The 24,261-nt window shown below is 35.2% G+C and overlaps 1 protein-coding gene across 1 annotated transcript in view; it reads right to left on the reverse strand.

Moving 5' to 3' along the window:
* Window positions 1–22,872, reverse strand: part of LOC149553099 (2-oxoadipate dioxygenase/decarboxylase, chloroplastic/amyloplastic-like) — a 43,854-nt gene extending 20,982 nt beyond the window's left edge. The window contains exon 1 of the mRNA XM_089788606.1: window positions 22,533–22,872. Within this exon, the coding sequence (XP_089644732.1) occupies window positions 22,533–22,817 (285 nt within the window). The 5' untranslated portion in view covers window positions 22,818–22,872. The remainder of the gene's footprint in view (window positions 1–22,532) is intronic.
* Between the last annotated feature and the right edge of the window lie 1,389 nt (window positions 22,873–24,261).

Raw genomic sequence — 24,261 nt, forward strand, 5'->3', positions numbered from 1 at the left:
CTTTATGCTGCTGTTTTTAATTAGTTCAACATGGTATCAAAGCATATAATGATTCATGGGCTGTGCTATTTTTGTTGTTATGTGAGACTCTGATTTGTTTGCAGATCTAAATTTCTAAAATGACCAGATTGCTAGTTGTAAAGAAATTTGCCTGAAGAAGAGAAATGTTGCTGTGAAAAACTAGCAAAAGTCTGATTTAATAAAATGATTGGCCCAGTTGGAAGAAAGAGCAAGCATTGTTTTGGAGCAGCCAGTTCGTAAGGATTCCTATTGTCTTATGAAAGAAACTACAGCTCTAAAGAAGAAAAAAGGCACCACTATGTTTACATAGCACATTGAAGTGTACTGAAAAGAAAGCTTATGTGTCTTCAGCAGGAGATTGAAGTCTTCAGCTCCTAACCAAGGTTGACAGAGATCAAAGTTTGCAAATCATTGCCAGGAGTGTTATAAGAAAATAAATCAGGGTAAGCATGAAATTGTTGATGTTAACAAAGGGTGTTAAGAATTTCACAATCATCAAAATCAGAAATAGCAGTGTAGTTTAAGGGTTGGTTTGGATTGAAAGGTTACGATTAATAAAACAATAATTGTTTGGTAAATGTGTTTTTCTAAAAATTTGAGATATTGTAAAGAAATTGAAGAGAGTTTAATCTCAATGGGAAAAGCTATAAGAGTTAAAAAGGAGAAGACCAATAATTTAGAAGAAGAACTAATAAAGGTAAAGAAAGAAAATGCAAGAGTGATATGTGAAAATGATGTTTGGCAAAGAGAATTGACAAAGCTAAGAAATGAACTAAATGTAGAAAGATGTAACTTTCTAGATCAGATTAATGTTTGTATAGAAGCAAATGGAGAGCTAGACCAACAATTAAAGTCATTTGATATTGTTAAGAAAAGAAATGAAGAATTGGAGAGAGAAATGAAGAAATTAGAAGAAGAGAATGGCTTGTTAAAAGATGAATTAAATCAATCACATACTTTGAGGAATGTATGCTTGGAGACAAAATCAATATGTGATATTTCGTGTAGTACAGAAGATTTGGAAGATTTGTAATCATCACTTGATAAATGTGTTTTTAAAGATGATAATGAATGTAAAAAAGAAAAGGACAATGTGTTCACAAATAATACTGGTTGTAATAATAAGAATGTTGGTTGGAATATCATGAAGAAAATGGATTACAAGGGTAAAGGATTGGGAAAACATGAACAAGTAATCATAGAACCTATTCTATCAACAATGAGACCAAAGTATGAAGGACTAGGATATACAATAGATGAAAGAAATGATGTTATTGGTTCAAGAAAAATTGTTCAAAGAAAACAATTTATGCAATTTTCAAATTGTAATAGGAAAGGATACACGAAAGACAAGTGTTGGGATCTACATGCATGTAATATTTGTGGCTTAAAGAGTCATAGTGAAAAAACGTGTTGGAATAAAGAGTGTAAAAATATTTCTATGAAAAAGTGCTTAAAAATGGACTTTGGATGGAGCTATGGATCAAGTTGGCAAAAGATTGTAGGTATGATCAAAGGTTTGTTTAAGTGCAAATGTTCAAGTGTGAGCAATAATAAAAATCCTTCAAAGTGTGAATTTTCAAGGAGGAGTATAAGTGGTTTGAGCAAATCAAAATCATTGTCGAAGAATGAGATTTCGTAAAGGAGAAAAACTCAGAGATGATTTCCCCATCATTGAGATGATATCTGTGCCAAGTCTTTGAAGGGTTTGTGGTAATCCAAAAGCACTTGCTTGGGTGAAAAACTTAAAGCAAAATAAAATGTATTAGTTGGAAAATCCTAACTGGTTATGGGTGAACTCATAAAAAACCCAAAGTATAATGACAAGAGGAACAAAATGATAGTGATAAGGGAAACCAAAATCTTATGTTGTAAATGGGTACCTAAGAAGGCTTAATGCTGGGACCCATGTCCTATTTGATTAATTTCTCCCACATATAGATCCATTAGTGGTAGAAATTAAGGGAGGGTGTTGGAATAATGTTTATTTATTCAGTGGTAGGAATGCATACTCCAGAACTTTCTACTTACCTCATGAAGCTTCTTTCTTTGAGCAATATGTAAATTTAAAAATATATAGAAATCTCTAGAATGTTTCCTCACTTGAAGCTTCTCAAGAAGTCTCTAGAAATATGTATAAGCTCTATAAATAGAGCATTCCTCTCCACTGTAAATGCATGAAGAAAAATTATAGTACTTTAATAATACAGTATACATATTTGATATGTTCAATCTTGTTTTGCTGCTATGTTTTTTTAGCTCTGTTTTTACTCTTTATGTTGCTGTTTTTAATCAATTCAACATGGGTGTTGGTGCTTCCAGTAGATTAGTGATTGCAAAGTATGGGAGTTGGTGCTCATAATCATAGAGGTAGTAGCCTCTAGTCAATTGGTGCCTACAAAGCATTGTAAAAGAACAAGTTTATATAAAAAGCAATTACTTTGTGATGGTTTTCTCTCGCATCAGGTTTCCACGTAAATTATTGTGTTATTGTGTTTATGTGCATAATTGTTTTTTCAATATTTGAAGTTATTGTGTGAATAAAAGTATTAAATTGCAAAAGTTGTTATTATACTCACTCACCCCCCCTCTCAATATAATCGTGTGCTCTTCAAGAAGAAGGTACAAAGCAAAAGGGAAGGGCTGTGTTGTCTCTATTCAAATCAAATGTGTGCACACAGAACCCCTTTGATCTGATTCTACTGCTGTTGAATTCATTGGGAGCTATAAACAAGAAGTGGTAAGTATGTGGCCCATTACAACCATAAATGAGGTTAGTGTTTCACTAAAGAAAATCAATGTTGTTTCAATGGCCTACTATTTTGTTGTATTCGATGTCTTTGAAATCAGTATGACTACAAATATATATAAGATAAAGACGGGGTGCAGTATGGGGACATGACCTCTACGTACATCCCTTTATCTAAATGTTACATCAATCACACACAAGGTTTGGTGGTAAACTAATAAGTATCCTTAGTCAACTAAGACACCTCATGTTCATAAGACAAAAATATGAGGAAAGTCAATCACATGCGAGTGTCATGCCTTAAAAATATGACTAGGCTCGAAGCAGACATGACTATAATATTAAAGACCTTGCACATGTCACTTTAACATGCCCAACTATTTTGAAGTTATAATCATGAGCAATATGCTCAATGACAACCATATAACAACATTGACTAATAATTTGATTATAATACAACTATATATATATATATATATATATCAAATAGTTGTCTTTAATGTTTACTCATTGCATTTTATCCGACTGAAGCTAAAAACATTAACACTCCCTCTTTTAGCTAGGGACGATAAACATAAGCATATTTATATTACTTCAATATAATATCACATTTGATATCCCAAAAGAATTTCACCATTTCATATCGCATTCAATATCATGAGTATTTATTGTTCAGAATATCAATATTTTCTACTTTTATTTACCAAGTACTTAAATAGTTTTGATATCAAGAGCATTGGTCTCCCAGAATATTGACATTTGATATTCACCAAGTGCTCAAATAAGGTTTTGATATCACAACTGATATCAAGAGTATTGATCTCCTAGAATATTGATGATATTCACCAAGTAATAAAAAAGGTTTTGATATCACATCTAATATCAACAATATTGGTCTCCCCAGAATATTGATGATATTCACCAAGTACTCAAAAAGGTTTGATATCACATTTGATATCAAGAGTATTGATCTCACAGAATATCAATGATATTCACCAAATACTCAGAGTAATGGCCTCCCAGAATGTTGAGATGTATGACATTCACCATATACTCAATTTGTTTGATATCATAGTACAAGTTATAGTAAGATCATCACCTCACAGTAACTTCTGCAAATACAACTGACATCATTTGGAAGTCGTCACTTCCTCATGATGTACATAATGGTAGGCCCGTCATTGTCATATACAAGGACGTTTTCAACTCCCTCTGAATATCAATCATTAGAGCTCCTCATTAACTCCCTCTTCCTATAATAACATTCTCAAAACAGAAAGGTCAGGGCACATAGCTCTAATTTTTTTAAATAAATGCACATAGATAATATAGTAAAATAATCTGATATTCTAAGACTCCATCTTAGAAATTTTAACAAGCTTATTTTACATTTCAATGAATATATTAGAGAACTCCCTCTTAATCCAATATTTCACCCATGTTATGGATATTCTAAAGTTCCTTTAGAATGGACATTTCTCTAGATCTACATCAAAATTACTAACTTTGGCGAAAGTTGCTTGATGTTTCGGTCTATTAGGGCATTTAAATGTTGAGTGACCACAGTTGTCACATCTAAAGCATTGGATTTTCGAGTAATCCACATGTCTTCTTTTCCTTTTGAATTTAGGTTTCTTGTTTTTATCAACTTGAGCTGTGAGAGCCTGAACATCACCTCCAACAGGAATATTGCCTTGAGATATTAACATGCCCTCCTCTTGTATGCAGTCATCCTTTAGTCGAGTGGTTTAGGAAGCCTTGATTGAGCACATACCCCTTGTCTAAAAGTTCTCCATGATGGTGGCAGCCCCTTTAGAGCTATCAATGCTAATTCTTTCTCATCATAGATGTGACCAATCTTAGAGTGTTGGTTCCTTAGTTTTGTTATCCTCATGAAATATGAAGCAATGGATTCTCCTTTATTCATTTAACATTGGAGAGATTGTCTTTCAGAGTTATAATTCTCATTGTATTGTTAATCTCAAACATTTCTTCAAGTGTTTAAACCATATCATGTGTTGTGTCTAATTCTAAGATAATAGGGAGTAGATGATCCCTAACACCGTTCACAATTAATTTCATGGCTCTAGTGTTATCTTTTTCCCATTTATTCAATTAGTCATTCCCTTTTGGTGGTTAGTCATATTTTTCAATGAATTGCTTGAGGTCATTATCCTTTAAGGTTAACTTCATTCGTATTTCCATGCTACATAATTTGAATCACCTTCGAGTCTATCCTCAACCTTGATACCACCTACCATTTGGATCGATAAGAAATTTGAGAATAATTTTAGTGCACAGAATAAAGAAAAATCTAATTTGGATTGTCTCTCAAACCTACTATGATACCATGTAGAATTTTCTCAATTAAATTTTTATTTGTATTCTTACTTATATAAATGTCCTTGCAATATAATACATTAATAATACTTGATTTTTTCCAATCACCTTAATATACTAGACTTGATATATATTGGGCCCAATATCAAATTCCTTACACGATAGCCTACTATTTTGTTTTATTTGATGTCTTTGAAATCGGCATGACTACAAATATATATAAGATAAAGACGAGGTGTAGTGTGGGGACGTGACCCCTATGTACATCCCTTTATCTAAATGTTACATCAATCACACACAAGGTTTGGTGGTAAACTAATAAATAACCTTAGTCAACTAAGACACCTCATGTCCGCAAGACAAAAGTACGAGGAAAGCCAATCACATGCAAGTGTCATGCCATAGAAATATGACTAGGCTTGAAGCAAACATGACTATGATATTAAAGACCTTGCACACATCAATTTAACATGCCCAACTATTTTGAAGTTATAATCATGAGCAATATGCTCGATGACAACCATATAACAACATTGAATAATAATTTGATTGTAATACAACTATATCTATATCTATATCTATATTTATATCTATATATGTGTGTGTGTGTGTGTGTGTGTGTGTGTGTCAAATAGTTGTCTTTAATGTTTAGACACTGCATTTTATCCAACTAAAGCTTAAAACATTAACAAAATTAACCAATGCACCTGCTACATTTCAATCTTACATGAATCATATCTTCAACAAGTGGTTGCAAAGTTTTCTATTTTCTATTAGTATTCTTTGATGACATACTCATATACAACTAGACATGTGAGAATCATTTGAGGCACTTGGATGAGGTTTTGGGAGTAATAGATGCACAGTATTGTATGCAAAGAAGTCTAAGTATAAGTTCAGCATGACAGAGATTCTTACTTTGGTCACATCATTAGCACACAAGAAGTGTAGGTGCATTTGGAGAAGATCCAAGCAATTCTAGATTAGCCAACCCCAACAACATTGACAGAGTTGTGTGGATTCGTTGGTTTATGTGTTGTAGGAAACTTGTGAGGAAATTTTCGTAGTTTGGTGACCCCTTCACCGATCTCACAAAAGACTCATTCAATTGGACAAACATGGCATGCATTCTTCAAGTTAAAGAAGACTATGGGCACATGTTCAATCCTAGTATTATCAGATGTCATTCAACAATTTGTCTTCAAGTACAATGCATTAAGAGGGTATTAGAGAGATGTTGGTCCAAATCATCACCCCATTATCTTTGAGCGAAGGAATCTCAAGAATGTTGAGAAATTGTATTTAGTCTAGGACTAGAAGATGCTCACAATCACATAGCATTGGCTAAGTTCAAGCGGTATTTGGTTTGCGAGAAATTCATGGTTAGGACTAATCACAATAGTCTTGGGTCCTTTTTGTGTAAAAGGATTTGAATAAGGGACAACAGAGGTGAGTGAGCAAGACCCAGACCCATGACATTGATATCGAGTATGTGAAGAAAAAGAACATAGCCAATGATTCTTAATCTAAGAGGCTTGTCATTGCTCTATATCCCAAGTCTCCACAAACTAGAAGGCACATTTGTAGGTTGAGTGCACCAAAAGTACTCTCTTGCCAATTAGTAGATGGCCAAATTCATGATGATAGATACAAGGCGGTTAACAATGTCAACTACTTCAATGACAAAATCTTCTTGGTTTTGAAGTTGAAGCTTAAGGAAAAGATTTTGAGGGAAGTTCATGAGTCACCGTTGGCACGATACTCTAGATACTTCAAGACATATAGATAGATTTGTGAGAGGGTCTCATGGAAGGGACTAAAAGATGATGTGTTATGGGTCGTCAAACGATGTGCCACCTACTAACAGAACAAATCAGAGTATACCTTTCCAAATTGGTTGCTACAACCCCCTATTCCAAATCAAAAGTGGGAGAGCATCTCAATGGATTTCATCAAAAGACTTCCCAAGGTACCAGGCAAGGGTTGCATCTATGTGGGTAGTTGACTACTTGACCAAGTATGCTCACTTCTTTGCCATCCTGACAGCATTTAGAGAAATGTAGGTATCAGAGTTGATTTTTCAAGAGATTTTCAAGTTACATGGACTTCCAAAGAGTATTTCCATTGCTAGAAACAATATATTCCTCAATGCCTTTTGGATGGAGCTTTCCAAGTTCGAAAACATCAAGCTAACACTAAGTACCAATTATCCCCGTCAAACTGATAGACAAACCAAGATCATAAATAAGTGGGTAGCACCTGTGGAACTACAAGGTAGTATAGCAAGGGGCATGGATTTGTTGGCTACATCTAGGGGAATATTGCTACAACACCACTTAGCATATGTTGATTGGGATGCCACCCTAAAAGGCACTTTATAGCTATAAAGCTACTTCATTTGTGGATTTGGTATTTGAATATAGTAGAGCACCCAAAGCAAAGGATTGGCTTCTATAGAGTCAAGATATCCGTAGAACCCTCAAGGAAAATTTACAACTGGACCAAAATCAGCAGAATATGCATGCAGATTGATGTCAGATTGAACATAGTTTTGAGCTCCAAGATTTGGTCTAACTTCACTTAAAACCCTACAGGCAGTTTTCCTTGAAGAAAAGTAGTGTGGAGAGAAACTAAAGCCTCCCTTCTATAATCCTTACAAGGTGATTAGATGGATAGGTGAAATGGCATATGACTTGGTGCTTCCTAAGAATAGTAGAATACATAATGTGTTTCATGTCTCTTGCCTAAAAAGGGCTCCTAGGCAATGAGTCACCATTTCAGAGGAGCTTCTGCCACTTGATGATGAAGGAAAGCTTGCATTGGAGACAAATAAGATCATAGACTTCAGGGAGAAGGTTTTAAGGACCTGTACATGCTAGAATCAAGCAACACTAAGAGGGGGAGTGAAGCAGTGTTGCAGCACTTTCAAACCAATTAACAACTTTGCAACTTAACAATAAGCATCCACATATAGCAATGTAGGAAAGCATGAAGAAATAAAGAACTCATAACACCATGATTATTTTTTGAGGAAACCCTGGTGGGGATGGTACCCACAACTATGCAATAATCTGAAAGTTCTTTGTTAAGAGGTTTGACCCTGTTAGGAGTCATATAGCATTTAGTATATGAGTTATTATTAGAGGACTTGATCTTGTTAGAGGTCTCAACCCTGTTAAAAGTTGTGCAAAAGAAAAGTACACTTGTTTGATAGGGACTCACTATCCAATGACAATGACAGCATTTACAATACCAAAAAAAGTATACTAGCATCACAATGCTGATTAGTCTACAATGAAGCTCGCATCTTATATGATCCAGCATCAAGGCTCGCATATAAAAAACGTAACATCATCATAGCATTGTCATCCATGCTTGCATACAAAATCAATCTTTCCTTTATACCCTTCATTAATCTTTATTCAATCAGATAGCAAAAACTCTTCACAAAACGTGTGGCACAAACTCCAATATGCAATATAAGGTACTTTTATCCAAGGGTTAACATCTAGGATGTCCCTACAATGCCAAGTCATTGAATTGGTAAAACAATTATTAACTACACCAATTTGCCCGATCTTTAAAACTATTCCTGGATAACTACCATACACTTAGCTTACTTTAACTAACCAAAACATAAGCCAACCAACATATTGACATAGGCGAATACACCTGAAGCCTATACACACAGTATACTACCGAAATCCAAAATTGTAGCCATGTTTGATAGCTATTATGTACTCATTGACCAAAATTGTCTGACTGTATATTGTTTTCCTGCTTAGTAATTGGCATTTTTCATGATCATCTTCCAACAAAACTGATTATCAGATCAAGTGACCTTACCAACTGATTATGTTGCCATCAATGACAATATCTATGCCTTCATCTACTAATCACTTGCCAACAATCTCCCCCTTTGGTATTGATGGCAACACTTAGTGAAAAATGGCTAAGTGTCAATGCCAAAACAAAACTTGCTCTCAAAATATTATAATCTAATTGTACTCCCCTTGCATTATATTGTATAATTCCTCATTTTTCATACACTACTCCCCCTTTGACATCATTGGCAAAAGTGAGATACAAAATCTATATAAAAGTCAAAGTTTTGCATCAAGGCAAACAATATACTACACAAACCTTAATATATCTTCAAAAATCACCTTCAGAGCTCCTAAATCAGTGTCCCGTGTCTTTTTCAAGTTCTCAACCACCTGAATCTCACCACACAAGGCATATGCTGCTGTCTCAGCTGCCTCCAAATCTGTTGGTCTGAAGAGTGCATAGGATTTATAGTTAACTCCAACAATTCCAACTCTTTTTGGCATTTTGCATAATCTCCAACTAAGGATTCAATAAACTTCTCAAAATTGCAAATATTCGTACAACTCTATCCTTTTCCCTTTGAAGAATATTAATTTTATTCATTGCTTTACATTCAAACTTATCAAAATCAGTAACAGTCTGACTACACTTCTCAAAAACTGATGCCAACTTTTCTAGCCTATCTTCCTCTTCCTTAATGCACTTTTCTAGCCTATCTGACACAGTGAATGTAGACTTCCTTAACTTCAAAAATACAAGCCTTAATGTCTTTAATGTGTTCATTTATAAGTTTTACGTCACTGGCAACAGAAGCACATACATTTGTGAATCTCTTTGCTTTGTACTCCTTTCCTGCCCTATCCTTGGCTGCCTGCTCAAGTGATTGAAAATGAACATCAAATTAATCATCATCTCTATATTATCCACAACATCATTTCCTTTGAAAGCCACTGGCATAGGTAATACTTTGTAAAATCTGTGTAATGCTTTGCTAAGTACCCTTGCCTTTTTCTCAGTCTTCTTCTCAGATCTCTCCTTTTCCTTGGCGAAGGCCATCATAGATATCTTCAACAATTCATCCTAATCATAAAATTCTAATTCTCCTTCCTTGTCCAGACTAACAAGCACTTTGCTTGAATCACTTGCCAACAATGTCTCTATCCCTGATGTAGTAGGAGTCTCAAAGAGACTTTCCCCCTTTCTCATTGTTATTTCAGTCCTCATAGTAACATTATCCTTATTAGTAGGATCAATGCTACTTTTTGCAACCTGTGGAGAATGATGTCTTGCTTGAATTGAACTCTGATCTACTGAATCAATAGTTATTAATGAAGGTAAACCTTCATTAATCACTTGTCTACTTTCTTCCTCTGTCATGAGATCTTCCTTATCCTCCTCTTTTTCTTTCTCCTGATTTTCTTCTATTATCTCCTCGGCCACATCTTGGGCTTCAAGCATGATCTCATGAATTTCATCATTAGAGATGAAGTTACCCATAAAGTCCTACTTCTGCTTCTCCTTCTCCTCCTTAGAGAGTTCCAACAAAAAAGGCACACCTAACACAAAGAAGTTGGATTGTTGAACCGTGCTAAAGCATTGGTTTACATCTTTAGCTTCCTTTGATGGGGTAACAGTTTGTTCTCTTATAGTGATACCCTTAGGCCTTGCTTCAAGCACACATTTGTAATCAATCTCATCCAAAACTTCTCCTATTACCTTCTCAGTTTTATCTACTTATCTCTTCATATAGCCCTTCCATGATTTTTATGCAGCATATCCTTCATTTCGTCAATTGTAACTAGAGTACATAAGTTATAAAAAAAATTATCTCTGATCCTCTTCTAAAGCTAGTTGTCTTCTTACATCCAACTTATCATACAAATCATCTGTAATACTTCCCTTAATCTCTAAAAATTTGCTCTTGAAATTCAACAAATAGTGAATAACAGAATCCTCTAAGTGTTTCTGGTCATTCTCTTCTTACCTGTTATAATACTTTCCAAGCTGATCTATCCTTCCTTCTTTCTCAATTCTTCTAGTGATCTTCGTAATTGGCTTCCACTTCTTCTTTTCATCTTCTTTCCTCACTTCTTGTTCTGATTGCACAACAATTACATGTATCTCTTTTTATTTCTCTGCTACCTTGGTCTTGGTTACCTTTGGCTTCTTAGGACTAGGCCCTTGGGCTTTGGTCTCAGGTCTAGGTGTCCTAGAAGACTTTTCTACTGATTCTTCACTTGGTTTCTCAATCTTAACTATTCGAGTTGTCCTGTTAGACTTTCTTGTAGCTCTTTGAGGTACAGGAGTTTCCTCAGCCTTGGTGACCACCTATGGTGGTACATCCGGCACCTCAAGTGGTTGCACATCGTCAGTTGTCTTCTCTGTACTTGGTCCACCAATTCCTGCCTTCTTTGCATCCTTGCTCTCCTTTCTAAGAGAAGTCATCTATTATGTAGAAATTCCTTCCTTCTCAACTATCTTATCCACCATTTTCTCTATTTTTCTCTTCCTAGAGCCTTTGTTAAGCTCTTCCCTGACCTGATTGTACTTCTCTTCATAGGTTCCCCATCTCTCAATATTAGGATCTCTAGCAGATGCTAGAACTCCATCAACATGTTGTAGCACAATATAGGGATCAACTTCATAACCCATTGGAGGGATCCATTGAGCCCTTGGTTTAATTGCCTTCACACAAGTACTATCAGTCTCTATCATGAAACACATTGTGTCTGTATATTTTTCAGCTATTTGTCTAGGAATTGTAACTCTTTGTTTCATTTCCCTCTGAAATCACTTTAATAATCCAAACAAATCACTGTTAATCATAGTTTTGCATTGCAACCTATAATGTTTTGTAATAAAGGTTGTAGTGGGAATGTCATCTCTCCAAGAATGTGGGTGGATATTAGGAAACATATGGATTATGTGGAAGAATAGGTGCAATACCAAATATCCAAATCTAAATGCTTGAGACTTGCCATGTTTGATCCTTCTAATGTTTTCTAACAGTTGTTTCCTCAAGATCTCACAGATATCAAAGTGTTCATGCCCAATTACCATCTTATATGTTGTCTGAATCACTCCAGCTGAAACAGAGTTGTTACTGCTATAATGCATCTTATATCCTAAAATTTTAGAATTAAATCTTACATTATGTTGTCTGATACCAACGAGGGTCATTACTTGCCTGTCCCACTTGGAACTAATTTCTTTTCAACTTCTTTCTTCACAAGTTTGGTTGCAATAGGTATTATGCTAGCATTATCCAAACCAGTTACTAAGTAAATTAGCTCTTCAGTTATTTTGACAGGTTTTTCACCCAACCAAAAGAAGTGATCATGAAGTCTTCTCAGTACTATCTTAATCCATTCTACTTCTTTAAACTCCTCAAAATCCATAACATGAACAATGTTTAGGTTTTCCAAACGTCTAAACTCATCCTTAAATGAGCTATCATCATTATAAACATCTTTCAAATCTTCCCAAATGTCTACACTACCAATTACTTCATATTTGCAATGAATATAAGCCCTTATGTCTTCAACATGAAGCACGTCATGGAGGGTTTGTGAAAATGCTCCCTTAGGGTCGTCTTCCATCGATTTGAACAAGTATTTCTTGAAGTGTATCTAGTTCTTTCCTTAACATCATATATCTGAGGCTTAATACCTTCAATCAAAGCTCACAAAGTAGATAAATACCTTTTTATGCTATCGAGGTAGGGTTTGCACAAATTTGTCTGAAATCTCTTGCTCAATCACTCAATTCACCTTCTACATTATCTGCTCTAGCTTTGGCAACTCAAATAGTGAGGAATAACTTGCATTCATCTACTAAATCCTTATAATTTCTTCTACCACAAATGCGTTAGGTAGCATTCTCCATAAAGATGATACACATGATGTTGCGTAGAATCATATCAGGGTCTGCGAATAAAGATATCAACTCTTTCTACCATGATACACCTTACTTTATGCTTGCATTGGTTAAATCTGCAAACTCTGAGGCTAGATGATTTCTGCTCAATTGCTCTCCCTAAGGCTATGGTAGCAAATTAGGTTGAAGAAGAGGGTTCATGCTTGGCACCGATTCTCCCTTGTCTTCAGTAACATATTGCTCTTTTTCCTTCTGTACCTTCACATTTCCACCATTACTCTCTTTTACAATGGTCTTGTTACTGTTCTCAAAATTTGTCTCATTAATAGTATTATTCCTTCCTCCATTATAGTTCATCTGATATTAGGCATTCTCACAAATCCATTCATTCTGCAATATCTAGTTGTATGCCCTAGATTATTACATTTGCAACATGTAAAAACTGAATTTTCATAACTTGGTTCATTCTAATTCACTTGCAGTCTGCAACCTCTAGCAATGTGTCCAAAGTTGTTGGATTTGAAACATGTGACTCCAGTTAATATGACATTGTTATTTCCAATAGGTCTCCTTGCATTGACATTAGATCTTTCATTTGTTCTTCCATTTTCCCTCTGATTAGATCTAGCTTTGCATTCAAGTGACTTATGTCCATAAAGCCAACAATTGAAACCATAACCAGCAAAAGGCATAGTATTAGTGTTACCTTTGCAATCTTTCTTCAGCTGTCCATATTTGTTGCATGCATGGTGTCTTCCTTCTATCTTCTTTGTCCACTCTTTAGGTTCTTCATTCTAAGGATCTTGCATTGGTCTTTCTTATACTTCTTTAGAACATTCACTATCATGATATCCGATTCCAGTCATGTCACCTTTAGGTTTATGTTGTTGCAGTTGCTCATCAAGTTTATCACTGCTTGAGTAAAGTTTTTCAAGATGTAACTGTGTTTCCACAAGCTCAGCTTTGACAATATTAGTATACTTCGCAAGTTCCTCATAATTAGATCTTGAATCTTCAAGCTCTACTTTTACCATTCCAACTTGCGCACTCATATCCTTACATTCACCAGTCTTCCTTTTTAGATCAATTTCAAGTTTCTCTCTTTGTGTATTTCCATCTTCCATCTCTTTGGCCATCTGAAGTGATCTGATCTCAAATTCATGTCTTAGTGTTTGATCTTCCTTTTGAAGTCTCTCAACCAGATCTGACTCATCTTCATCTGATTTAGGTTCTTTAATCTGTTTAACAAGTTCCTACCTCTTCATTCTTGAAATGTCAATCTGATCTTTGACTTTCTTGATGTAATCTTGTGCATCGCTCAGCTTCAACTTTAGTCTTTCCTTTTCTGTATTAACTCTGTCTGAATCTTCAAGTGTTGCATCAAATTGATCTGTTAGCTACTTGCATCCACCAGGATCCTCCTCAAGTTGTAAGACTTCTTCTGAGCAACTACGCTCTGATATCAATTGTTAGGATCAAACAACACTGAGAGATAAGGGTGAATTAGTGTTGCAGCACTTTCAAGCCAATTAACAACTTTAGAACTTAACCATAAGGATCCACATATGGCAATACAGGAAAGTAAAGCATAAAGCAATAAAGAACTCATAACACCATGATTTGTTTTCGAGGAAACCCTGGCCAAGGGAAAACCTCGATGGGGATGGTACCCACAACTATGCACTAATCTGAAAGTTCCTGTTAAGAGGTTTGACCTTGTTAGGAGTCATTACATAGCACTAAGTACATGAGTCTTTGTTAGAGGTCTCAACCCTATTAGGAGTTGTATTAGAATAAAAAAAAAGCACACTTGCTTGATAGGGACTCACTGTCCAATTACAATGATAGCATTTACAATACCAAAAAGAGTATACTGAAATCAAAGTGCCTAATTAGTCTACAATAAAGCCCGCATCTGATCTGATCCAACATCAAGACTCACACATAACAAACATATCATCATCATAGCATTGTCATCCATGCTCACATACTAAATCAATCTTTCCTTTATACCCTTCATTAATCTTTATTTAGTCGACTAGCAAAATCTCTTCACAAAACGTGTGGCACAAACTCCAATATGCAATATAACATGGTGTTATCCAAGGGTTAACATCTAGGATGTCATCCCTACAATGCCAATTAATTGAATTGGTAAAACAATTCAATTAACTAGGCCAATTTGCCCGATCTTCAAAATTGTTCCTGGATAACTACTATACATTGTTAGTTTTACTCTATCTAGCCAAAATATGTGCCAACCAACATATTTACACAATCGACCATTGCTGAAGCCTATAGACACTATATACTACCAAAATCCAAAATTGTAGCCATATCTGATAAGTATTCTATGCTCGCTAGCCAAAACTATCTGACTATATACTGGTTTCCTACTTTGTACTTGGGCATTCTTCATGATTGCCTTCTAAAAAAACTGATCATCAAATCAAGCGACCTTACCAATTGACTATGTTTCCATCAATGGCAACATCTATGCCTTCATCTACTAATCACTTGCCAACTGTACAATCAAAGTGTATCTGGTCAAATGGAAGGACTCGCTAGTTTAGGATGCTACACAAAAGAGCAGATTTTGGAGCATCCTAATCTGAAATTGCTTGTCGGAAAGCAATTCCGAAAAGGAAGTCAATCATGTACCCTCCTATCAGGTCCTATTAGCAACCTATTTGGCATGGTCCATTTGATCCCCATGGACTATTAACTCGTATTGCAAGGGAGTCATCTGTTGGGCAGTTCTATTTGTGGCATAGGCTTGATCGATATTGTGTTTGTTTATGGTGCCAGTTTGGTCCAGGGCCACTCCCAAATATGCTCTTGGTCGGCTTGCATCTTGAGGAGGTGAGCAACCTCATATTTATATCGGCCATTTAAAACTCAATAGCTATTGATCACACATTTCTCTTGTTTGGTAATTATAATTAGGAATTTGATATTGAAGGTGAAAGAACCTCCCTAGTCTGCTCCTCAATACGGATATGTCTCCTAACCATAGAAATGAAAATTGCCGCAATTCAAGCGATTTGGCGATCTGATTCATGCCAGGTGATTTTTTATGAATTGGTGAATCAGCTTGCCAATTTCTTGGAGTGAATGACCCTGAAAATCAGTCGTGTGGCAACTGGAAGTTGGGACTTAAAAACAAAAATTAAAAAAACATTTTTTAATATTTTTTTTGTACATTTCTCTTTCTTATAATCCTAAAAGGCCTTATATTTCTTTAGTATGTCAAAAAGAGAGGAAAAGTGAGAGAGAGAGAGAGAGAGAAACCATAGGGTTGCAACCAGCAAGAAAGAAGCATATCAAGGCGATCACAAATCAACTTAAGGAGGCCATAAGCTTGTATTGGGAGCATTAAGGAGTCAATAACAACACTCCTCAACTCATTTGCAAGAGATAAGAGTTGATTTTTTTGTATGTTAGTGTATTGTTCAATTTTGTTAAATTTGTTTAGTTTTCATTTGTAAATCTTGAATGTTTTGTACTAAATTGCAAATGCAAAGTAGGATTTGCTATTTTTGTTATTAATTTAAGACTAAGATTTTTACTGAATTTTCTTATTGCAGCAACCATAACTTTCATTTTCCACAATGGGTAAAAAAGATGAGGCTTGGAAATATACCGAAGAATTTACTGGAAGAACAAAACATCAAACAAAATATATGTTTTGTAAAGAGATAAATTCTGGTGGCATCTATAGATTCAAATATCATATTGCAGCCATACTGGACATGATGTTACCTTGTGCACTAAACAAACTGCTGAGGCAAAACACTTTTGTTATGTAGCATTACAGACACTTGAACAAGAGAAGTTATATAAGAAAAGGCAAATTGAACAGTAAGGTGCTATTGGCTCCCATGCTCCCGCAACCACATCTGCAGGTTGTGTTGGAGAGGTTCTTCTAGAGCTCCCTTTCATCCTAGTGCTAGTGCTAGGGCTTGTGCCAATGCCTATGCCCCTGCGAGTGCTAGTGCTAGTGCTAGTCATTCTTATACTGAGCCTAGCCCTATTACATTTGGACCTACAGTGTGGAAGTCTAGATTGGATAGTTAATTCGTGCCACACACTATTCCTGGTACACAACCCTCTCTTGAGGGCATGGGTTTGAACAAGGAGATTCATGATGCTACCAGGAAACAAATTTGCAAATTTTTGTACTTTGCAACATTCCATTTATTGCAGCCAAGTAATTTTTTTTTTTTTTTTGTTTTCTTTAAGTCTAAAGTTAAATTTCAATTATTCATACTTGTGTAATCATAGATTCATACTACATAATAATTTGTCATCTAAATTTATAAACGTAATCTATTTGTGGAAGTCTCCTTATTGCCAAGACATGATAGATGTTGTAACTATTTGTGGTCTGGGGTTTAAAGCCCCTACTAAGGCTGAGTTGAGTAGCTACTTTTTAGATGAAATGGTAGAGGATATGAAGCTTGAAACAGAGGACCACCGAAAGGAATGGACCGTAAAGGGTTGCACCATCATGACTAATGATCGGACAAATAGGAAGAATAGAACACTCCTCAATTTTCTTGATTCCTATAGAAGTGATTGATCATTCTACTTTCCTACATGCATTGTGAATTGTGATTGAATAATTTAAATTTTGATTTGTTGATACCTAATTTGCTGATGATCCATGATAATTAATTGTTTTGATCAATTTAAATTTTGTAAACTCGACCATGTTCATCAAATATATTGATGCTTCCTCTCATGTCAAAAACGCCACATACTTATGTGAGGTTATTGAGGAGGTCATAGCAGAGATGGGGGAAGAAAATGAGGTGTTGATGGTGACCACTAATGCAACAAGTTATGTTGTTGTAGGTAAACTTTTAACTTTAAGTTTTAATTTTTCAAGTTTCTAAAATAAATGAATTGGAACTTTTCTAATTCTAAGTTTCTTAACATGTGTAAATTTCTAATTAATTTAAAATTGTTGCAAGTAAACTTTTGATGGAGAGGCACGCCGCAATATTTTGGTCTCCTTGTGTGGCACATTACCTTGACCTCATGTGGAGGACATTGGTAAGCTTGAGTGGGTCAAATCATGCGTAGAAAGGGGCAAAAATACATGCAAGTTTTATCTACAATCAAGCATTCCTCCTCAACATGAGGAAATACACGAGAGATGGGGAGTTAGCTTGTCCAGGCATCACAAGGTTTGCCTTGAATTTCATCACACTGAAGTCCTTAATGACATCAAGGGAAGATTTGAGTTGGAGTGGATTTCCTCTTCCTATGCTGCAACCCCTGTAGGGATAGATGTGGCAAATTGAATCTTTAATGAGGAGGGTTTTTGGGCACCTAGTTTAGAAATAATCGAGGTAAATTTCTTATAATTTAGCATTTAGTATTACTATTTATTATTTAATTGTTTAATGATTTAGTTTTACTTTTAGTTTTATATTTAAATTTTGACTCATTTGTTTTTTTTTTTAAATTATATGCAGGTTAGTGAGCCCCTTGTATCTCTCCTATGAACTATTGATGGGGAGAAGCCCTCTATGGGCTACATATATGAAGGCATGGATAGGGCCACGAAGGCAATTTGAGCTCGGTATGCAAGAGTATTGGAGAAGTATGGCCCCAATTGGGAGATCATTGATAGGAGTCAGGAGAATCAACTCCACAAGTCTATCCATGCAGCAACCTATTATCTGAATCTAGCATATCGTTTTCGTCCTGACTTCAAGGGGGATGAGGAGGTTCTAACTAGCCTATATACAGTAATGTAGAGGATGAGTGGTGATGGTAGTGCCTCAACTGCAACCATCAAGCTAGACAAATTCAATAATAAGGAAGGGGTAATTTTCTCTAGTAGGATGACCATAGATGCTTGGAGATCACTACAGCTAGGTAAAAATAATATATTCTTAAAGAGTTAAAGTTAATTGTTATGGCTATAAGTTATGCATTTTGTACTTGTAAATGAGACTAATTGTTTTTCTTTTCCCTTATTTCAAATGGATGGTAGCAAATGTTTGGGCCCTCAACCCCAAATCTTCAAAGGATTGCCATCCGTATTTTGAGTCAACCTAGTAGCGCTTGTGGATGTGAGTGCACTTGGTCCATATTTGAGCATATCCACTAGAAGAGGCAAAACAAGTTACCTGTGCATAGGTTGAATGATCTTGTATTTGTTCATTACAACCTCCGCCTTAGGACCAAACAAATTGTGGCCGCTGACTCCTCTCCAATCATTCTAGAGAAGATTGATCCAAATTCAAAGTGGCTCATTGAGGCTACAAATGTAGCAACCTTCACTGAGGCATACCATGAGTGGGTTGGCCAGGTAGATAGAGAGGCTGAGACTATGGCCATGCCAGAGGAGGTGGCTAGAGCACATTCAAGCACTTGCAGATACACATGCGCACGCACAGATACAGGCCCTAGTGATGTTCATGCAACCATCTCATATGTAAGGGTTGTGGCTAATCGGTCCTCGAGGACCTACCTTAGAAGCCTTTGTAGAAGGCATACAAGATACTCAAAGGCTGAGGCTGCCACCGAGCTTGAGGATGATGATGAGGCTTGAGCTAGAGCCTTGTTTTTTCATTTTGTTTACAGATAGACATACGTTTCATGGATCTTTATCTTACATACATTTATGATTTGATGTCACTGGTTTTATGGATCTTCATCTTACAAACATTTATGATTTGACAACGTTTATAATTCTATATATCTATGTCATGACTCTTTATGATCCTATGATTTCTATTTACTTAAGCTACAATCTACATTTTACGTATGTGATAAATTTATCATTTATGTTCCTTGTTTATGTATGTTAGATTCTATTTGATGAAGTTATAGTGTCTTTAAGTTATATTCAATTAATGATGCATAAAATAAGTTTTAAATCATTAAAATCTCTAAAGTTCAAGGGTTTTTTCAAGTTGTTAATTCATAGGCAATTCTTAGCCGATTCACAATTCGAGTCGATGTTGCCACTTTCGAGTTGATTCTGAGTTTTGGTTCTTTTCTCCTAACAGAGACCAAAATGATGAGCAGTCAAGTGTCATCCTCATTGTCACATTTGACAACGCTATCATGATTTTGCACGAAAACTATAATCAGAGTATCGGATATCAATGTGACAAATATCACATTTATTGAAGTCAGAGTATTCATTAGATATCAATGTGGAAGCGATCATGCTGATAGTGGTCAGAGTATTAGATATCATTGTGGAAGCAATCATATTGATTGCAATCCGAGTAATCATTGGATACCCTTGTAGCAATGATTGTAGTGCTTATGTTCAAAGTATTGGATATCACCTAAGTTACCGATGCCTCTGAAAAAAGGGTAAATGTGGATCCTGATGCATTCTGATGCTCGAAGGCATTAGGATGCGGCATGGATGCTGGCAAGAATCTTGATTCCCTCCTGTGGATGCGCGCGGGATGCTTGGGAGAGCATCCAAAGAGCATCCGGGCGCATCTTGTGAGCATCCAACCATTTTGAGCGCCCAGTCACTTGAGTGACTTATTAGAACATGTGTTTAATAGGTTTATCTTATTATATTTCTTCTCCTATTTACCTCACAACCCTAAAACAGTCCTAAAAGAGGATGGATACAAGGGTCAACCAAGCTTTGGGATGTAGCCCTTGAATGTGCAAACTTGGATGCAACACTTCAGAATCTTACTGTGATGACAGATGATATGTTGATAACATCATAGCACGTGCATCTAGCACAATTGGAACCATGTTTGGTTCAAATGAAATTGCAAGTGTTGCAGCAGAAGGAAATGATAAGAATGTGGATTTTTTTGAGAATCCTTATGATTCTGATTGAGTGAATTTGATTTGTGAATCTTGAGCCTTGACTCTTGATTGATCAACATTGAACCATGAACTATGTTTTGATTTTGTAATTTGAATTGCATTGGAACCTTTAACTTGAGTAATTTACTAATTAGACATTATTGTTATTTCAATTTGATTATGATAATTGCTACAGAATGGTTTATTTTTGTATATTTCTTGTATTTCTTTGCATACATAAATTATAGTATACATATATATGTATGGACGCACCCAAATGCATCCAAAATCCCTGAAAAAAAAAAAATCGGCGCATCAGCACCCCACACCCACATCAGCATCAGAACCAGCATCAGTAACTTAGGATATCACTGTAGCAGCGGTCATATTGTTTGGGCTGCAACCTTGTATTTATGTAATACACAACAACTGTGTGGGTGTGGTCATATAACAGTTAACCACATCACCAACATCATTAGCGAACCACATTCTTCTGCAATCGATACCTTTCTTTGACTGCAACTTGATCAGACAGCAACATATACACTTCATTGACATATATTTTCAGCTTCATATTTCATCGATCGTATGGGATTGTGATCTACAGCAGCACTGCTAGTTTGGACAGCAATCTACATAGAATTAGCTGCAGCATTCAGAAGATTAGACATAACTTTGAGGCAACCTTCAATCCAAGTATCATGATCCTTCTGTGCTTTTTGATGAAGACCATTGTTTGCAGGCCAAGGTCCATTGTTTGTGCTGAATTGTATTCAATCTGTTTATCTGGATATAAGGTTTACATCTGTTTCCTTTTGAGCATATTGAGTTTTTTCATATTTCTCTTGTGGATGCATAATTGGGATGGTTCATATAGACTCTAAAAGATCAACCTTTGGTTACTGCTTCGATCTTGGATCTACCAATGTCCTGTGGACATGTAACAAACAACATGTTTTTGCTTTATCATTCACTGAAGCCAAGTGCAAGGCAGTTGTTCCAGGCTTGCAGCAACTTGTGAAGCAATATGGCCTAAGACAGCTTATCGAGAATACTCAACACCCACAACCTGATCTAAAGATTGAGAATTCTAATCATCAAAATGTGTTGAAGATGTCTGAGAATCCAATGTTCCATAGAATCCGAATACAAAACATATTGAAGTACACCATGACTTCATTCATGAGCATGTTCTCAAGAGAGAAATTTAACTATTCTATACCCCAAGCAATGAGCAGCTTCCAGATGTCTTTACTAACCGTTGAGCATGGATAAATTCGTATACTTTCAAAATGGAATTGGTATTAAATGTTCTTCGTCTATGCATGGGTAGCTAATAAACCTATTTGTTATGGGTAGCCCCAATCATCTAGCTATATTGTGTGATAAAATAAAACATATGGGGTGTTAAAAATGTAACCTATATTTAATCACACAACCCAGCCCATTTTTCATATAGAGACATGGTTCTTGTAAAAGGCTTCTGTCGACATGTGTTATCTCTTTAAAGATCTTTAAAAAAATATTTTCGAGCTCTCCAATTTCACCAGCCATAAGGGAGATTGGGTCACTAACGTAGTTTATTATTTGTCAGATACATCTCTTCGTCTATCGTTCCTGCAATTGCTTCTGCAGATTAGTTTGCGGATGTCTGGGGTGAAAAGAGCATGTGTCTTGGCTTAGCTTCAAGCCCTCGTTTGCACTTGGCTCCGAATATCTTGGAGGTGGAATTATACAGGAATTTTGAATTTTGAGAATTAGCGAATGTGAATCCTTACCATATGATCTTTGAAAAAATACTCTCCAATTATACGGACCATCGTTGAAACAGAGGAAAAAACTGATAGATGGTAAAATATTTGTCATGTCAGTTAAACAAATTGGTAAAACAACTTTTGAAAAAAAAATGCACCTTTGTTGTAGGCAGAGTAGAGACGTCCATGCTTGATCGGTACGAGTTCGAAACCACGGAATTTTTTCTTCTGTTTGAATTGAGCTGGGCATTCAATTGTAAAGCAAAGCGATTTGTTTTTAAAGATGGGGTAACTGATAAAAAGGATTTGTGGGGTTGACAATACTGGTTGAGAAATGGAAGTGGAGTTTTCGTGCGCCAGGAAGCGTTGCGAATTTTGCAAATATCCATTGCTCCCATCATTCTACTAACCCTTTCAATTTTTGTCGTTGAATGTTTAATCATTAGACATACGAGCTTATCGCTCGCAGGTTTGATCTATTGACGTGACCAAAAACACGGGAAACGGGTATGAAAAATGTCTAATATTTATTCAAGCTGGGTACATTTTTTAAAAAGAAAGTTTAATACTCAGGAGTTGTCGTTGCGTAACGGAATCCAATACTTGTGGACATATCAACGGCCCGGAGTTTGCCCACATTCCCAGTATTCGATTGGTCACCGTAGGTAATGCGTGCCAGCTTGATTGTTAAGGAGGGGTCTTCCAAATAATTTTAATTTGAAGGGTGTTGGTGAGATTTTTTGAGATTATTTGGTACTAATGTTTTTGGTTCTGGTCACCAATTAAATTTTATGAGCAAAGTCTACATATTGCTAAAGTTTACAATGATTTATTTTTAAATGAGTTTTTAAATATTAATTTATTATTTGTGATTGGCTGATCTCTTGTTTTGTAGGGATAATATTCAATTTTCTCCAACAAAAATTCAAATATTTTTCTAACATTAATTAATGAATGCATTAGTTACAACTTTATCTTTTAAACATTTGTGACAAGTGGATTAACTTTTAAAAAGATAATCATTTTATCTTCCACCTCACAAATAAATGTCTTATCAATATTAATTTTTAACATTAATTCCAAATCAATTGCACTTGTCACCAATTTATTTTTTTCAATTTATTTTTTGCTTTTTAATATTTTAAAAGTTTATAATAAATTAATTAATACAAAACTTAAGATATGCAATATAACATATTAATGGCTAATAACTTATTTTTATATATAAAATGATTATTATATCATATCACATGTAATATATAAATACATGATTTTATTGTATATAATGTAAATATGATTTGTAATGATATTTTAAAAGTATTGAATATTTTAATAATATTTTTTAATACAGTAAGACAACATAAAGAAGATCAAATATTTAAAACTGATTAGTTGATTAGTTTGTAATTTTTAATGTATTTTACAAATAAAACCTCCATCTTTTTTTTTCTATTTTTTTCTAGGTAATTTTTATATTTTATTAAGTACAAGTAAATATTTACAATTTTTAGGCAATCCATGCCTACCAAAGATTTGAACATCTTGACACTAAGCCACTACAACTATTCAACTACACCCATTATACATTTGACAAAATGGTCATAAGCACCAAAGAACCTCCATCTATTTTATCTACTTTCTAACCATCACATAAGGCAGGGACTTGAGCTCAACCAGAGCTCTTGTTTTAAGTGAGTTCTAGATCAAAAGTTTGAAACAAAATAGTTTTTACATCTAGGATATTAAAGATAGACTATAATTTGGGAGATAAATTTAATTATTATATTTAATTGGTCAGGATATATATATATAAGCATTGGCCTATAATATAGCGGTTGTTACTTGTCTTTATAATGGACAAGTCTTGTGTTTGATTTTCGAAATGGA

The sequence above is a fragment of the Cupressus sempervirens genome, chromosome 6, assembly GCF_028749045.1.
Source record: "Cupressus sempervirens isolate cs-2001-9-10 chromosome 6, ASM2874904v1, whole genome shotgun sequence".
Lineage (NCBI taxonomy): Eukaryota > Viridiplantae > Streptophyta > Pinopsida > Cupressales > Cupressaceae > Cupressus > Cupressus sempervirens.